Source organism: Carlito syrichta, unplaced genomic scaffold, assembly GCF_000164805.1.
Source record: "Carlito syrichta isolate Samal-C Ts95f unplaced genomic scaffold, Tarsius_syrichta-2.0.1 Scaffold308136, whole genome shotgun sequence".
NCBI classification, from domain to species: domain Eukaryota; kingdom Metazoa; phylum Chordata; class Mammalia; order Primates; family Tarsiidae; genus Carlito; species Carlito syrichta.
In genome coordinates, this window is record NW_007252232.1 from 914,389 (window position 1) to 930,605 (window position 16,217).

At 37.3% G+C, this 16,217-nt stretch overlaps 1 protein-coding gene across 1 annotated transcript in view; it reads left to right on the forward strand.

Moving 5' to 3' along the window:
• The window catches only part of FAM19A4 (family with sequence similarity 19 member A4, C-C motif chemokine like), a 187,185-nt gene extending 178,499 nt beyond the window's left edge, over window positions 1–8,686 (forward strand). The window contains exons 5-6 of the mRNA XM_021716059.1: window positions 1,690–1,814; window positions 8,216–8,686. Coding sequence (XP_021571734.1) covers window positions 1,690–1,814; window positions 8,216–8,227 — 137 coding nt within the window. The 3' untranslated portion in view covers window positions 8,228–8,686. The remainder of the gene's footprint in view (window positions 1–1,689; window positions 1,815–8,215) is intronic.
• Window positions 8,687–16,217: the final 7,531 nt, after the last annotated feature.

The window sequence follows — 16,217 nt, forward strand, 5'->3', positions numbered from 1 at the left end:
AAGGACATGAAATCATGTCTCTAAAGTATCTGTGCTCCCATGTTCATTGCAGAGTTATTCATAATAGCCAAGATTTGAAAACAACCTACATGTTTACTGACAGATGAATGGATAAAGAAAATGTGGTGATATACTCACAATGGAATACAATTCAGTCTTTAAAAAGAAGGAATTCCTGCAATTGTGACAACCTGGATGAACCTGGAGAACATTATGCTAATAGGCCAGAGGCAGAAAGACAAACACTATATGATCTCACTTTCATGTATAATCTAGAAAAGTCAAGCTTATGGAATAAAAGTGGAATGGTGGTTATCAGGGGCTGAGGGAAAGGGGGGCAATGTTGGTCAAAGGATATAAATTTTCACTTATAAAGTGAACATGTTCTGAGGATCCAAGGTGCAGCATGAGTGGCAATGGATGTGTTTTGTTTTGTTTTGTTTTGTTTTCTGAGTCAGAGTCTCACTATCATTCAGGCTGGAGTGCAGTGGCATGCTCATAGACATTGCAGTCTCTATCTTCTGGGCTCAGGCAATCTTTCTGTCTCAGCCTTCCAAGTAGCTGGAACTACAGGTGCATGCCACCATGCCCAGATAATTTTTTTTTTAATTGTAGAGACAAGATCGCACCAAGTTGCCCAGGTGGGCTTCATGGATATGTTTATTAAATTAATTGTGATTATTATACAGTGTGTTCAAAAATCAGTTCACCATGTTGTATACCTTGGCTATATGCAATCTCCATTTGTCAATAAATATTTTAAAATAAAAAAAGAAAACTGTGTGCCATGCATCTTTCTCATTGAGAAATAATGGAATAAAATTCTTTGTTATCCAAAGGAAAAAACAAAACCTCCATTGGAGTATGTTTTCTGTGTAAGTATTGCTGTTTCAACAAGAAAAACAGGATTAATCCCTCTCCCCTCACCACCACCCCAGACCCAGAGCTCTTGTCTTGTACCACACTTGAATTCATCTTTCAAAATTAATCACCTTCTAAATCCATGGGAATAACAAGTCTGGATAATGGAGTTTCCTCCATTTTTGCTCTGTCCAAACCCAGAGAAGTAGAGTGCTGCTTTCTGTACCATGGACCTAAAACATAAATCATTTTATTGGCAGACTGCTGCAGGGCTTGTGAGGTAAAGAGAAGAATGAATTCACAGATGAGCTAACTAGTCTAGAATATTCCCATGGAGGAACTTGAGAGAATGCCAGGCCTTTCCACCTTCAGTTTGGCTTCTGATAATTGACTTGAAGTGGCTGTTCACCACTTACTGGAATGCCATGGAGGAATGAGCACCACATATGATAGAATTTTTTTTACTGTTCTTAAACTTTGCTGTTAACAAAGAGCATCCAACATGAGAACATGGTAATATCAACATCTACCATTGTAACTTGCAACCAAAGATAATGACTGTAATAATAGCTAACATTTTCTGAGAGTTTCATGACTGGCCTGAAGTCAGCAAAGACTTTTACACAGATTGATTTTATCTTCTTGGACAAATGAAATATTTCATTTTATAGAATGTATGACTGATTGGATTCCTTAAATTTACTTGTGAAGAAATAATTCTTAGTAGCAATCTTTGAAGTCAGTGTACTAATGTGTATTGAGCTTTATTTTGTCCATCTTTGGAGGAAGAAACAGAGTCACAAATATCATCTGGCCTTTGTTTTCCAGCTTCCATCGTGATTCAGAAATGGTGGTGTCACATGAATCCTTGTTTGGAAGGAGAGGACTGTAAAGTGCTGCCAGATTACTCAGGTTGGTCCTGTAGCAGTGGCAATAAAGTCAAAACCACAAAGGCAAGTATAGACAAAACACAAGTATAATTTACTACTTGTTTACTAGGTGGCATCCCCCATTGATTTTATCCTGCCATCAAGAAAACATTATGTTGATAAAACTGCTTATGTAGTGCCACCCTATGGCTTTGACCTTTTTGAAAAGGCCATTTCTCAGTATCATCATCCTTTGTGTCGTATTTTATAGAGCAGTGATTTGGTGGGTGAGCTAATTATTTGAGGTAAGGGTCACTAAATTCATTTCAGCTTCTTCATGAGCCCATTTTAAAGTAACAGTTTCTGAGTTGATGGGCCTGTGTATCAAAACAACATGGCAAGAATCCACCTATGGATTATTTGCTAAAGTAGAAATAATTACTGCCTTACAGGAGATTAATAATTGAAGACTTTTATTCAGGTCTTAGCAGTCAACAGTCTAGTTCTCCTTGTCTCTGAAGAGCACCCTTGTCTACCCATTCTTCAGCGCAAAATCTAATGTCTTATCTCTTCATATCTAGTTGATGGCTTTGTCCTTAGGAGTTCTACTCCCAAACCTTTCCATGACTCTGCATCACAAGACTTGCTCCTGTCCAAACTGCCATCTCTTCTAGAATACTTGGTTGCTTCCTTCTAGTTTGGACTCCATACGATGACTACAATAATTGTGTAAACTGTACATTTTCTGAGCTATCACCCCCAACATTTTCCAGTGGCATCCCCTGGATGATCCACTAGCTTCTGCTTGTCTGGTCCTTAATGGATAACCTGGCAAACCACCTCCCCTTCATTCTTGCTGCTCCAAACATCCTGGCCTTCTCTTAGTCCCTCTTCCTGGAATGTGTTTTCCTCCCTTCTTTTCTAGTTAATAGTTCTTTCTTCAGGGAATACTTCTTTGATTGAATTCATGCCCCCTGTATTTCTGAGCATTTACTATGATTACATTTCATACTAATTGCTGTACTCAATTGCTATACTTAGAGTTTTATGTCTAGTGAGGGCTATGAAGTCAGGCCACAGGTCTGTTTTTGCTTACCCTAGTAGTGTCAGAGCCAGCTGAATGCCTCAGTAACTATTTCTTGAATGAAAATTGATATGACTGGGGCCATCCTGAGATTATTAGAGTTGGACATACTGGAATGGAATGACTCTTTGGTTCTGGTTGCTATCAAGCTTTGACCTCTTAGGAAGCATAGAGAGAGAGAGTGAATGGCTTCTTGCTTTGTTTATGTTTTCTTCTTTATAATATTTTGAATAACTAAACATTTAGAGTTCTCATTCATTTTCAACCACTGAGGTCAAAAGCAGGCCAGTTCTCCTGCTAAGCATGAACATAGGATATTACAATAAACAAGATTTTACAAAATATATACATTATGTATAAATAATATATACATTACTTAATATATATTAAATTTAAAACAAGATTTTACAAAATGTCATTTTATAATAGCCTTTACATTAAATGAAAACTTGAGCTGATATTATCATACCCCAAATTATCAATAGAATAGTTGTTAGTTGTCTAGCTGAAATCATGTCAAAAATCAATACCATTTTCAACATTAATTGTAATTATCAACTAATTTTACTTTATTAGTGATATTAAGACTACTGGTAATGTGCTTTTATACCCTGGGCAGAAGAAGTTCATGGAGTCATTTGTAGGTTAAGCAAGGAGGTCAACACTCTCATAATTTCTATCAGCTCTCCTTCTAAGCCACTTTTAACCAGTGTAGACTCAGTGTGCTTGCTAAACAAACCCTGCCTTAAGATACTTCCAATATCCTTCCCTTGATCCCTTTCAATCATTTTTTTCCTAAGTATTTCCTAAATAAGAAGCTTGGAGTCACCCATGAGTCAGGTTCTTATATTTATCAAGTGAAAATTTTTTCTTTCATCGTATTTCTTGTAGACTAAGGAATAATGTTTTGGAAGATTATATTTGTATTGATTTTTATATATAAATATAAAACAACACCATGAGCAGAAGCCAACTGTATTCTGGAAAGGAACGTGCCTAAGTACTTCTCTTGGTAGAGCGGCATACTCTCTATTTATGTGCAGTTAGAGAAGGCATTTGGGGGAAGCAAACCTTTAGGGGCATTTTGGCTCTGTGTGCTGGGAATATAAGTTTGCTCTAGCTAAATCCTCAACGGTAGTGATATTTCATTTAGCACTTTGAAAAGTTGTAGAAAGATAATATAGTTTCCCCAAGCCATCATGATGCTTTGGCTCCTTTTTTTTTTTTTTTTTTAGTGATATGTCACTTGAGAATAATCTCGAAGCCATAAAACTTTGTTTCCTTTATTCAAGTCAGTGTGACTTGAACTGCATAAAACATTTGATGCCTTTTATGGGTCTTACGTACATAGAGTAAATTCATTTGTGGAGCTGTGACTAGCTTCCATGGTAAGCTTAGTGCTTCTAGAAACCATACATTTTTCTTAAAATTGTTAACTGATCTTAGACCACAGGTGAGACAGCAGTCCTATAGGTATTAACTATATAACAAAAAAGTTTCCATTTTCCTTAGCAGTTCAGCATGGAAACACAGAGAGGCTGAAAAAGTAAGATGGTCAGTCTGTAGTGGGTTGCCTGTGTCAGAATTTTATTTTCCATTTAAATGCAAATATGAAGAGAATTAGCAGTCAACTTGAGATAGTAATAGTTTTAGATGAAGATGTGAAGAGAGGGGACAATTCTCTAGTCAGTAATCTTTTCCAGGTGAAAATATTGGCTTTGAATTTATTCTGCTTATGTAGTTTTCAGTGTCTCTAGAGAGGATGCAGCTACTACTTTTTGTGTAAAAACAAGTCTGTTGACCTGCCTTAGTTTTCCTTTTCTTAAATTCCGAGTTTTGCTGCATTATCTGTGCTAAATAGTTCTTTCCTGTCTGGTTTTGTCAGTGTTAAGTCTCCTAACCATGTACAATGTCTTCCTGGCGCCAAAGTCAAGCATTTCCCAGAGCTATTTTATTTGTAAGTAGAAACAAATCACACTGAATCTCAAGAAATTTTAGACTCTTTAATGCTCTTCTTTTTAAGGGTGAAAAGCTATGTCTTTAGAGTAGTAGTTCTCAACCAGGGACAGTTTTGTCTCTGAGTGGACATTTCTGATTATCACACTTCAAGGGGAGATGCCTCTCACATCTTGTGAGCAGAGGCCAAGGATACCACTAAACATCCTATAAAACACAGGACAGTTCCCTACAACAAAGAAATGTTTGGTCTCAAATGTCAATAGTACCAAGGTTGAAAAACTGCTTTATGGCCGGGCTCAGTAGCTCAGCCTGTAATCCCAGCATTTTGGAAGGCCAAGGTGAGTGGATTGCCTGAGCCCCTGGCTTCAAGACCAGCCTGGGCAAATTGGTGAGACCTCATCTCTACAATAAATCAAAAATTAGCTGGGCATGGTAGCCCTCGCCTGTAGTTTCAGCTACTTGGAAGGCTGAGGTAGAAGGATCACTGGAGCCCAGCAGGTTGATGCTGGGGTGTCCATGAGCATACCACTGCACTCCAGCTTGGGAGACAGAGTGAGAATTCACCTCAAAAAAGAAAAAAAGAAAAACTGCTTTAAAGAATAGTATATATATTTTTAGTTGCTCTTTGCAAGCTTCCTACTTTATTCTTTTACTTCGTTTTGTTCTTCAAAGTTTCTCTCCATTATCTAAATATTTCCACTTTTTCATATTAGAGAACTCCCAGTATATTCTTCACTATCAAAATCTAAGATGACCAAATCCTTCCCAGTATCTTCCTCAAATGACTCTCTAATTGAAAGCTTTTTCTCTGTCTCTTGGGCCACCACCATGGGTCATTGTCACTCATAATAAATTAAAGGTCTCACAAATTAATGGTATCATGACTTCGCAAAAATCATCATGGGAACTTATTAAAAACAGTTTTGAGTCCTACCTCTAGGATATTCTGGCATAGCAAGTCTGGGATAGGACTTAGAAAACCATACTTTAAAAAAGTGTTCTTATGGTAATTGTGATGAACAGGTAGTATGAGGGAACCATTAGACTAACTGAGATCCCTACCTGTTCTCACCTTTAATCAGCTTGTACCCTGTTTTCTCTATCACCAAGGTAAACTGCCCTTCCCAGGCTCTTTCCATTTAAGCGAAAGATCAATGGATCTCCACTGGAAACTGATCCAAAATATAGAGTATAGGCATCATGAATGGGCCTTCACTGTCAATCACCATATAAGTCATGTACTTTCCCTTCTAAAATTCCATTTGTCTTTTAAGGTTCAGCTGAGATTACTCCTTTACCTTGAGGTCTTATCTTCTCTGCGACCTATAATCAGGGCTTGAAATGCTGAGAGTACCGTGATGCATGGGAGTGGAGCTAGTATTAACATTTTAAAAGGCCCTGTATTCATCAGAATTCAAAAATAGCAACAAATTTTCTATATTCAATCAACACAATACTGATTTTAAAGAAAAATAAACCTGAGAGTATCTTATCCATCTTTCAGTGTTGTTTTCCAGAATGAGCTAGGCATGGGGAATGAGGTACCTCAAATAAGACGCTTTTGAAAATGACATCCTAGATGTAAATTGATACTTGACTGTAAACACTTTTAGGTTACATATAGTTGCACGATAGAGCAAGAAAGAGCTAATATGACAACAGCCACCATTTTCTGAATGCAAACCATGTGACAGCCACTGGGCTGCACAGTTCACGTCACATATTTTTTTCATTCTTTACTACCACTGAGAGAGGCAGGCACTAGTATCTACATTTTGCAGAGAAAGAAACTGAGGCAAAGAGAGGCAGTCTACCCCATCACAGAACATGGCCAACTCCAATTCATTTGCTCAAGCCAAGGACCTTGGAATTGTCCTTGGTTCCTCTTTTTCTTATCTCTTCATCTTATTTGTCACAATTCCTGACTGTCTTCACCTTTCCTCATTTCTGCAAAAGTAATCCATTTAAATTGATGGTCTGGTCATGCATTCCTCATCTCATCCTTGTACTTAGTTGGAGAAAGGCCAAAGTCCCTGCATTGGTCTGAGGCATTCCTCACCTCAGATAGTCAGGCCTCCCTCATGTCCTCCTCAAATACCTCCTTCCCTGACAATCCTATATAGAAGAGTAGCCCTTTTCTCTACCCGCCCCAGTCATTCTTCCTTTGTTACACTGCTTTGCTTTTTTCCATAGCCCACATTGCCTTTGGACATAGTACTTATTTACCTCTTTGTCTAACCTCTTCCTCTGGGACAGGAGTCCACAAACTATGGCTCAGGGGCCATATCCAGTCTTTGGTCTGTTTTTGAATGGCCTGTAAGAATGGGTTTTACATTTTTAAATGATCAAAAATAAAAATCAAAAGAAGAATAATATAACACATGAAGATTACGTGTAATTCAAGTTTCAGTGTTTATAAATAAAACTTTATGGAAACAAAGCAATGCCATTCATTTACTTGTCTATGACTGCTTTTGTGAGTTAGATAAAGGCGAAGTTGAGTGGTTGCTATGGTGACTGAATGACCTACAAAGCTGAAAATATTTGCCCTATTTAGTCCTTTCCAGCGAGGGTTTTCTAGCCCCTGCTGTAGAACATAAGCTTTATGAAGGCAGGGTTTTTTTTTTTGTTTGCTGTAGTATGCCCAGCCCAGACAAAAGAGCGATTATATTGTTGAATACATAAATAAGGGCCATTGTCAGTATAAAAGCTGAGGTTTGAATAAATGTCTGATGAGGTCTAAATACCAAGCATGGTGACTATACTTTCAAATAATTTCCTTTGAAAATATTTTCGGTGTAGACATGTTAAAGTGTTACACTATTTTCCCCCACTTGACCTGGCATATTGACTGACTAACCTGTAACATTTCTTACATGACCAGTCAAATTAAAGAAACTGCTGTTCTACTTTGTTAGATTACAAGCAATGAGCATGGATGTTTAAAAATGAAAAAATAAAGCAACCTTCTTAATGGATGTGTTTTCTCAGTAAATACAGCAGTTTTATAAAATAACCCTATTTATTTTAAAGTGCAAGTTAACTGTATTAAAAAAATAATGAAAACAGCATTTTGGTCATGACATACACTGATTTTAATCAACATTTATTTGAAAAATTTTTGCCATCATCAACCCAAGCATGCTCTGCATGCTTGGATTGATGGGTGATGAGATTGATGGGTGATGAGTGTGCCTAATTAGCTGGGATTTTTTTTTCCAGTTTCACAAAACACAAAGCTAAGCTGCACAATACCCTGTCAGGGAAGCTTTGTGCACGTTTTCAACCTAAAAGCAAGAAATGTAAATAATGTGAGCAGTTGACTTGGTGAGGCTGGTTGTGGGTAAAGGTATAAACTATACAGAGACTTATTGGTCCTGGTAGCAGAAATGGTTACTTTTGGTGGGTGGTGTTGAATGCTTACTTATTTGATTTGTTTTAGGTAACGCGGTAGCAAAGAGAGAGGGTGCTTCAATCCTGAAGGGACGACAGGATGCAGAGCTCTTTTGCTTGGATTCCTGTCCTGGCTACTTTGCGGGAAAATGTCTTGGATTTCAGCAACTTCGCGTTTGCACATGTGTGCTGCGAGGAGTGATATTCACTCATCTGGCCCAGCCCTCTTTGCTTCATGGTTTTATTACATTGAATTATAACCACAAGCTGCCACACATTTGACATCCTATCTGGATTCCAAATGAACATACCTCCAAGAAATCCTGAAAGAACAAATCGGAAACTTCAAAATGGATCACCACTAAGGGAACATTTGGTCTACAGTTTCTTTCTGCCTTTACAAAGGAACATGGACATATGTTCCTCCTCTGTTTTTCTTTTGAACTTATCTTTTAGCTCTTGTATTAAAATTGGTTGAAAGGGGTCTAAATAACAAAAGATTCTGGCAAAACATATTTGCAGATGTAGATGAACTGGTGAAGCACATTACTGGTGGAGATGAACTCGAATTAACTGAAGAACATTTATTTTATGAACCTTGAAGGATAGAAAGACTTAGTTGGTTAACTGTATGTGCATTCGTAATATTACTTTAGATAATTTAAAAGTTTTGCATTTTACGTTCCATTGTCAGGTTAGCAGAGATAAAATGGGAGCATTTTAACTTCAGTGCACCATTTTACTGAGTGATAAGGAAGCATATCAATTCCGATATTTTATAACCAAAGCTCTCTCATGACATATTTACAAAAGATGTAAAACTTGTTAGGGTTTTTATGGCTTATATGTAGTGATACTGGTAAATCATTTAAAATATAAAACAGTCTCTATTTAGATCAAGGGTGATTTCTTAGATCCAGTTTATGCCAATTATATGAAAATATTTTAACTCCTAGACAAGAGTCTTTCAAGGTGGAATTTTTAGACCATAAATGATTTTTTCTTAGCTCTCTCCCTACTTACTTGTTAGCCATCTTATTTCTTTAAATGTAAGCAAAATCTGAGTCATTTTTTCCTTGGTTTAATGATTTTGTAGCAGACATGTCTCTGCATATTCTCAGATGCTGTCATGCAGAAACATAAAATAGATGAAGAGCGACTGACCCAGATTTTAAATGCATAATGTTATTAAAACACATACTACTGTAATAATATGGGATGGATTTTATATATTAAGAGATGCTAATAAAAAAAAAAAGAAATGCCAAAAACATAGTTTTTGCACCAAGTTAGTTAGTTATCCCTGTCCTTTCACAATTATAGTGGGGAGAAGAAGTCAATACTATAATGTTGTTTATAGTATAACAATCATTTGATTTTATTATTGCTGAAGGGGTGGAAATAGGAGATATCCATTTGTTTGCTACATTTTATTTGAATTTGACTGACTGATGCTTATACCAAATTTGTTCTGGATCATATTAATAAGTAAAAAATTCATTCTGCTGATGGCATACAAGTTGTTGTGATTATTTTGTGACTTAAGACTTTGTGTTAACATCCTAGGCTTGTAAATTTTAAATGTAAATGTGAAAACTCCTTTTTAAAATAACACATAACTCTGAGGGTGTGAACTATATGGCAAGGTTGGTACATATATTTGGGTGGCTACTTTGTTTCCTCTCCCAAGCCCATGTAGCATTAAGGAGAATTTAGAGAGATCTAATTAAATGAAGGTATATTCATGATGTCTTATGCATACTCTTATGCCTTTAATATAAGACTTTTTGTTGCAAGAAGAATGAGTTAAATATATCAGAAGATTTTGTGGTACATGAAATAATAACTTAGTTTTTTTAGCCCACACATCTGATCTTGTACCCCAAATAAGATCAAGTAACAATGACACTACTTCACATTAAAGTACATTTCTGGTGAGTATCAGAAGAGAATCAGTGGTCCATTCAGGAAAATGTCAGGCCTCAGAGTTGCCATTTCATCCATTGTTTCCTAAAAAAGTAAGCCCTGAAATGAGGCTTTCTTTGAGAATCATTTTAATGTTCTTGTTCCTTTTCTCTTCCTATAGGGAAGTAGGTAGGAGACTTTCCCATATTTTTACAGAATTTATAATAAAGATACCAGAGAGTTGTTGGGCTATGCATCATACTGGCATTAAGGCTTTTGACTGGACCATGTGGCCCTGACATCTGTGAAACTTTGATTCTTGTACCTGTGTGGACACAGTCAAGGTCTCTCTGAAGGCACCACTAACTGCCTAGATTGTACAACTCTCCCTCATGTTCAGATGTGCTGCATTCAAACCATATACACCTTTTCATTGCCTGCCCTTGGATAAGGGGGCACTCTGTTCACACACTGAATTCGACACACACTTAATAAACTTCCCCATGACTGCCCTGAAGTACTGGTGAAATTCTTGATCCCTATATAAACAAATCTATTTTTTTCTTCTCAGCTTGGGAGAGCTTTATGAATATTTCTATTTCATAGAGGAAAATTTAAGGCCAAAACTCACACAGCAAGTTTATTAGAAATTATACATGAAGTGTTGTGATAAAACACAAGACATTACAGATTTTTCTTTGCGGGCTTTTAAAATATACACTATTTTGTATCCTAGGTGTCAGGGAGATGGGCTAGCCTTGGACTCTGGCCAGTATCTAATTCTGCTTTATCGGGGTCAGATTTGTTTGCATCCAGCACCTGCATTCTTCACCACTGTCTCATATCAATAAACTAGAATGAAGAACATCATGCTGCTGACATTTTTAAATGGGTAAAATAATCAAAACTGAACCTCTACTTGAGTTTCAAAGAATACCTGTATATATTTTTTTAATTTAAAGGAAACTGTTGTCAGGGATAATCTGCTCTGTAGATGGTCTTGGACTATAAGCTGCCCATAAGATTATGTATACCACCATGCTTACTGACAGATCACTAGCCCTACTCTATGTCAGAGGCTTTGGTCAGAGACAATAAAAGAGCAGATACAATCTAGCATCTGTTTTGTAGAGTCTAAGTTTTCTTGAATAAGCAGATGTGGCAACAGCCCATATTCTCTCATATCAACACTATTGGGTGGAGAAGGGAAGAGACCGTCTGATGGGTGTATACGCCCTAGTTCACCACCATCACTACTTTGTCAGTTCTCCTCATTTGAACTTTTTGCCTATAGTATACAGGGTTTTTATTTATTATTTTTTATTTTAATGTAAAGATGTGGGATACAATTCAGGGTTAGGTATACAACACTGATCATGCAGGTACCCCTGTCATTGAGGTATGCCCCTCTCTGCCCTAGCAGTCTCCCCCAACTGCCAATCCCCCCCACCAATTTCCCATTACTGCCAATCGCTTTCCCATAGCACTACAATTATTCAAGGTTCTCTTATGAGTGAGAACATACAAAACTCTGCTCTTTGTCTCTATGACAAATCACCGAGTATAATCGACTCCAAAGCCATCCAGGTTGCTGCATTTTTTTTTTTTTTTTTTAAAGAGAACTTGCTGGCACACATGGTTGGGAGCTGACTTCCAAAAGTGGCAGTGGAAACAACCATATCAAAAATGCCTACTTCATAGATTAATTGGAAAATGCTTTTGAACAGAATTATTTGTGATTCACTGGCCAAGGATGAATCCAATGCTAGTCTGATGACTAACTTCACCATTCAGGGTCTCTCTGAAGAAGGGAAAGCTTTATTAAGAGTTGTAGGCCAGGCGCAGTGGCTCATGTCTGTAATCCTAGCACTTTGGGAGATGAAGGTGAGAGGATTGTCTGAGCCCAGGAATTTGAGACCAGCCTGGGCAACTTGGTGAGAACTCATCTCTACAAAAAAAAAAAAAATCAAGAAATTAGCTGGGAGTGGTGGTGCACAACTATAGTTCCAGCTACTTGGAAACCTGAGGCAGAAGGATTGCTTGAACTCAGCAGATTGAGGCTACAGTAGCCGTGAACATGCCACTGCACTCTGACCTGGGTGACAGAATGAGACTCCAAATTAAAAAAAAAAAAAAAGAAAAAGAAAAAGTTGTAGCTAAGCATGTGAATGCTTCTACTCTAGGGGCTGCCAAACTGTAGTTCATATGTCAAACCAGTCTGTTTTTTAAAAAAATAAAGATGTATTTGAACACGGTCTCACCATTCACGGATGTAGTTTGTCTGGCTACGTTATACTATGACAGCAGAATAGAATAGTTTTGTCAGAGACCATGGGGCCCACAAAGCCTAATATTTACTCTTTGGACTTTTAAAGAAAAAATATGACTGATCCCTCTTCTACACAATGGAAAAATTATAACTTTTAAAATCAGTTTATTGGAACACTATCTGATAGTGGCAAAGAACTCAGGTGCCGGAGGCAAACTTGAGTTTGAATTCTGGCTCTGCTACTTCCAAAGTTTTATACTTTTTGTTTATCTATGTGTAAAATGGGGATAATGATATAAACACCTCATAGGAGTTTTTGCAAGAATTTCATTTCTTAAATCTCTTAGTGTGGCGGTTAGAAAATAAAAATGTCCCTCAGTATCTGTGGGTGCTTGGTTCTAGGACTCTCATTGAATACCAAAATCCATGAGTGTTCAAGTCTCGGATATAAAATGGCATAGTACTTGGATATAACCTATGCATATCCTCCCATATTGTCTAAATCATCTCTAGATTACTCTAATGCAAGTAAATGCAATATAAATAGTTTTTACTGCATAGTTTAGGAAATAATGACAAAAAGTCTACACATGTTCAGTACAGATGCAACTATATACTTTTTTTTCCAAAATATTTTCAATTTGTGTTTGATCGAATCCATGGAAACAGAACCAGATAATACAGAAGGCAGACTGTGATAAGTTATTAATAAAGTTGTACATTTTTCACAAATTATGGTCCAAGTAGTCACTTCATGTAAAAACAGAACCAGGCAGTCTTGCCTCAAAACTGGGGTTTAAGATTTAAGTGGATGCATCTGTCAAAAAATTGGGACCAGATAAGACTAGACCTCAAATTGGTTTCTCCTTGTTTCTCCAAGTGAGTTAGAATGTTGAGAAAGTAAAAGGACAAACTCAGAAAAAAGTCAAGGAGCATTGCTTCCTATTGCCCTTGTCTGTCAATTTGGCAGGATGTTGAAAATGCCTGTGCTTACTTCATGGACAGGTAAATGCCTTGGCCTATAATCCTACCTGGTAGAAGTCATCGGAGTAGCACTGGGGGAAAAAAAAATGCAGAACACAGGTTATCCTGATTTGAATCTGAAACCTGAGATGACGTATGCAAGACACACACAAACACAGTTCTCTCAACTTCATATAAAAAACTCAAGCCCCATCTAGCAGCCATGTGAAAGGAAACAATCATTTCAAGTTACAGAGTAATCTTGTAAACAGAAACTTGGAACAAAAGAGCCCAGTAAATAATTGATGAACAGTTACTGAAGCATGTTGGGCAGTCTTCCTAGTATTGATTTTGGCTGGGAACAAAGCACGGCTCTGCAAGCTCATGCTTTAGTCCTTTTCTCTCCTATTTGGCGCCATCAATATTCATAGCCCACTTACATGCTAGGAATGTAAAATGATGCATCTTTTATGCTGTTCATTTGGGCCTTTGCTCTCTGTGGATAAGGTCTCTGATTCATCCCTTAATTATCAGCTTTGATTCTCCTAATGAGGAGTTATCAAAATAGTTCAGGACTCTGAATTATTAATTGAATAACTAATTAATGATCAAGAAATGGAAGCAAGCAAATGAACTTTGGTCTTCTACTTCCCAATCTGAAATACTACTCTCAAAAGTTCAGTTTGGGTCTCTGAACTTCTCTGCTTTCTTTTTGAATTTCATCTTCACTATTTCTTTGCTACATATATTAAGTTCAACACTCAGTGTTTTATAGACCATTCACAGACATCATAGAAAATAAAATCATGCCCTTGCTATTTTAGCATTGCAATAACTGAAAAGAAAACATACAAAAATAATCCATAGTTTCTCTCTCACACACAAATCAATACAGTAGAATGCTTAGGTCAGCTCCGTGAGGGCATGGGTTGAAATAGGAATCAGGACAGTACTTTGGAATATTTAAATATTTATGAGCGCTATATGTCTGACAGAGGACTGATTCTTAATGCCACAGTAAAGAAACTAGAGAAAAAAACACCAAGTATCAGATTGAGAAAAACTTAGTGACAACTCTTGAAACTGTCAGAGTCAGAAAAATCAGTATTTGATGCTGCCATATGCTATTTCAATCACTGTCTTTCCTGATTCACTAGTAGAGCACAGACAAGGAGTAGCAACTGGGAAGGGGATCTTTAAAAGATGCTATGTCTAATATTCCTAAGGGAAAGGAATTTTTGCCTGCAGAAAGTCAGCACAGATGGCTCTGATTTGGCAAAGTAGGCATTTGGGCTGAGGTCAGAGAGAGTGAAGTCAAGAGGGATTTGAGTGTGTTTTTGGAGGGCTCTTATTTTAGAAGAGAGATTATAAAGAGACTAGTCTAGAAGACCTCTCACATTTGTTACTCCATTCATCTTTCTTTGGCTTAAAGAGAGCTATGTTGGTTTTTCTCTTCTCTCATAACACCTCAAATGCAAAAAGGGGTCAGAAGAGAGGAGGGAACAATTCAGGCTCAGAGTTGGGCCTGGAAAGCAGTCCTACCTAATAGGTTAATATCTGTAAAAATTAGCAGATTTGACTACATAAAAACAAAACCTTACACACGGCAAAACCACATAAACCAAACAAAAGTCATGCTGGGAACAGTATTTATAGCCCATGTGGCAGACAAAATAGTGATGTTCTTCTTATATACAAAGCTTTCATGAACCAGTAAGCAAAAGATGAACACATCAATAGAAAAAAAAACCAAATGGTATTAATAATTCATAAAAGAAATACAAAAAGGCTAATGATGAATAGTTGAGATTGAACAGTCTTTCATGTATTAGTTTGGCCAATATTAAAGAGAAGGATAATATTTAACAAGAATTACAAGGATATAGTATTATATCATACATATTGTATATCAAGAGCCTTAACAGTATATTACCTTTTGACTTTAAAATTTATCTTGAAGGAATTTACCCGCGGGAATTTATCTTAAGTAATTAAGAGACCAAATGGCATGGACAAGAATATGATTCATGGTGCTGTTCATAAGAAGAAAAAAATCCAAAATCTTAAATAGCCATCTAAAAGGGGTTGACTGTACTTCCGGTTCTGGGTAAGGTGCATTACATTTTATTCCTTCCGGTTCAGGGCAAGGTGCATAATATTTTACTCCTTCTGCTACACACAACAAAAATCTCTGCACTTTATCCTAGCCAAAAGGTTGAGAAGTGGCAACAAAAATCTCTGGATAAAATACATCAGCTACTTAGCAGAGGACTATGAAAGGTAGAGGAAAGGCAGGTTGGCTTGGGATGTTGGGAGACTCAAGGAACAGTCTGGGAGTGAGGCACTGGGTTTATTTTATTTTATTTATTTTTTTCTTAACTCCTATATACCCCAGCTTGGGCGCTAGAGAAACCTGAAACTCAGCTGTATCAATAGATGCAAACAAAAACCAATTCCTTTCTCTTACCCAAATAACTGAGAAAAGCACGCCCAACAGTACAGAAACCTTTAATAAATATCTGTTCTTCAGGTAAACAGTGTGAAAACAATCTGCACCTACTCTCTGCTACGACAGGTACTGCAGCAGTGGAAATGGAACTCTTTCTTTCATTTTCTTGCCCTTCGGTATCGTGGCTGTGTCTTTCCCATGCAGAGCCTGTAGGTGACTTTCACCACCCTCTTATACATACCCCTCCACTGCCACCACAGTCATGAGAGAGCACTTCTACTCTCTGGAGCCTATAGGCGGAATTGTGACTCCACCCTCTGCAGGAAGAAAGCGAAACCTCTCTCCCAGCTGTGTCAGTGCATAAAACCCTGTCGTCTGTCTCCATCCTGAAGTAATGAGGAGTGCCCTCCATTGCCCACTCTAGTCAACTAGGAAACTATAGAGTGGACTTCTGTCATGTAGGCA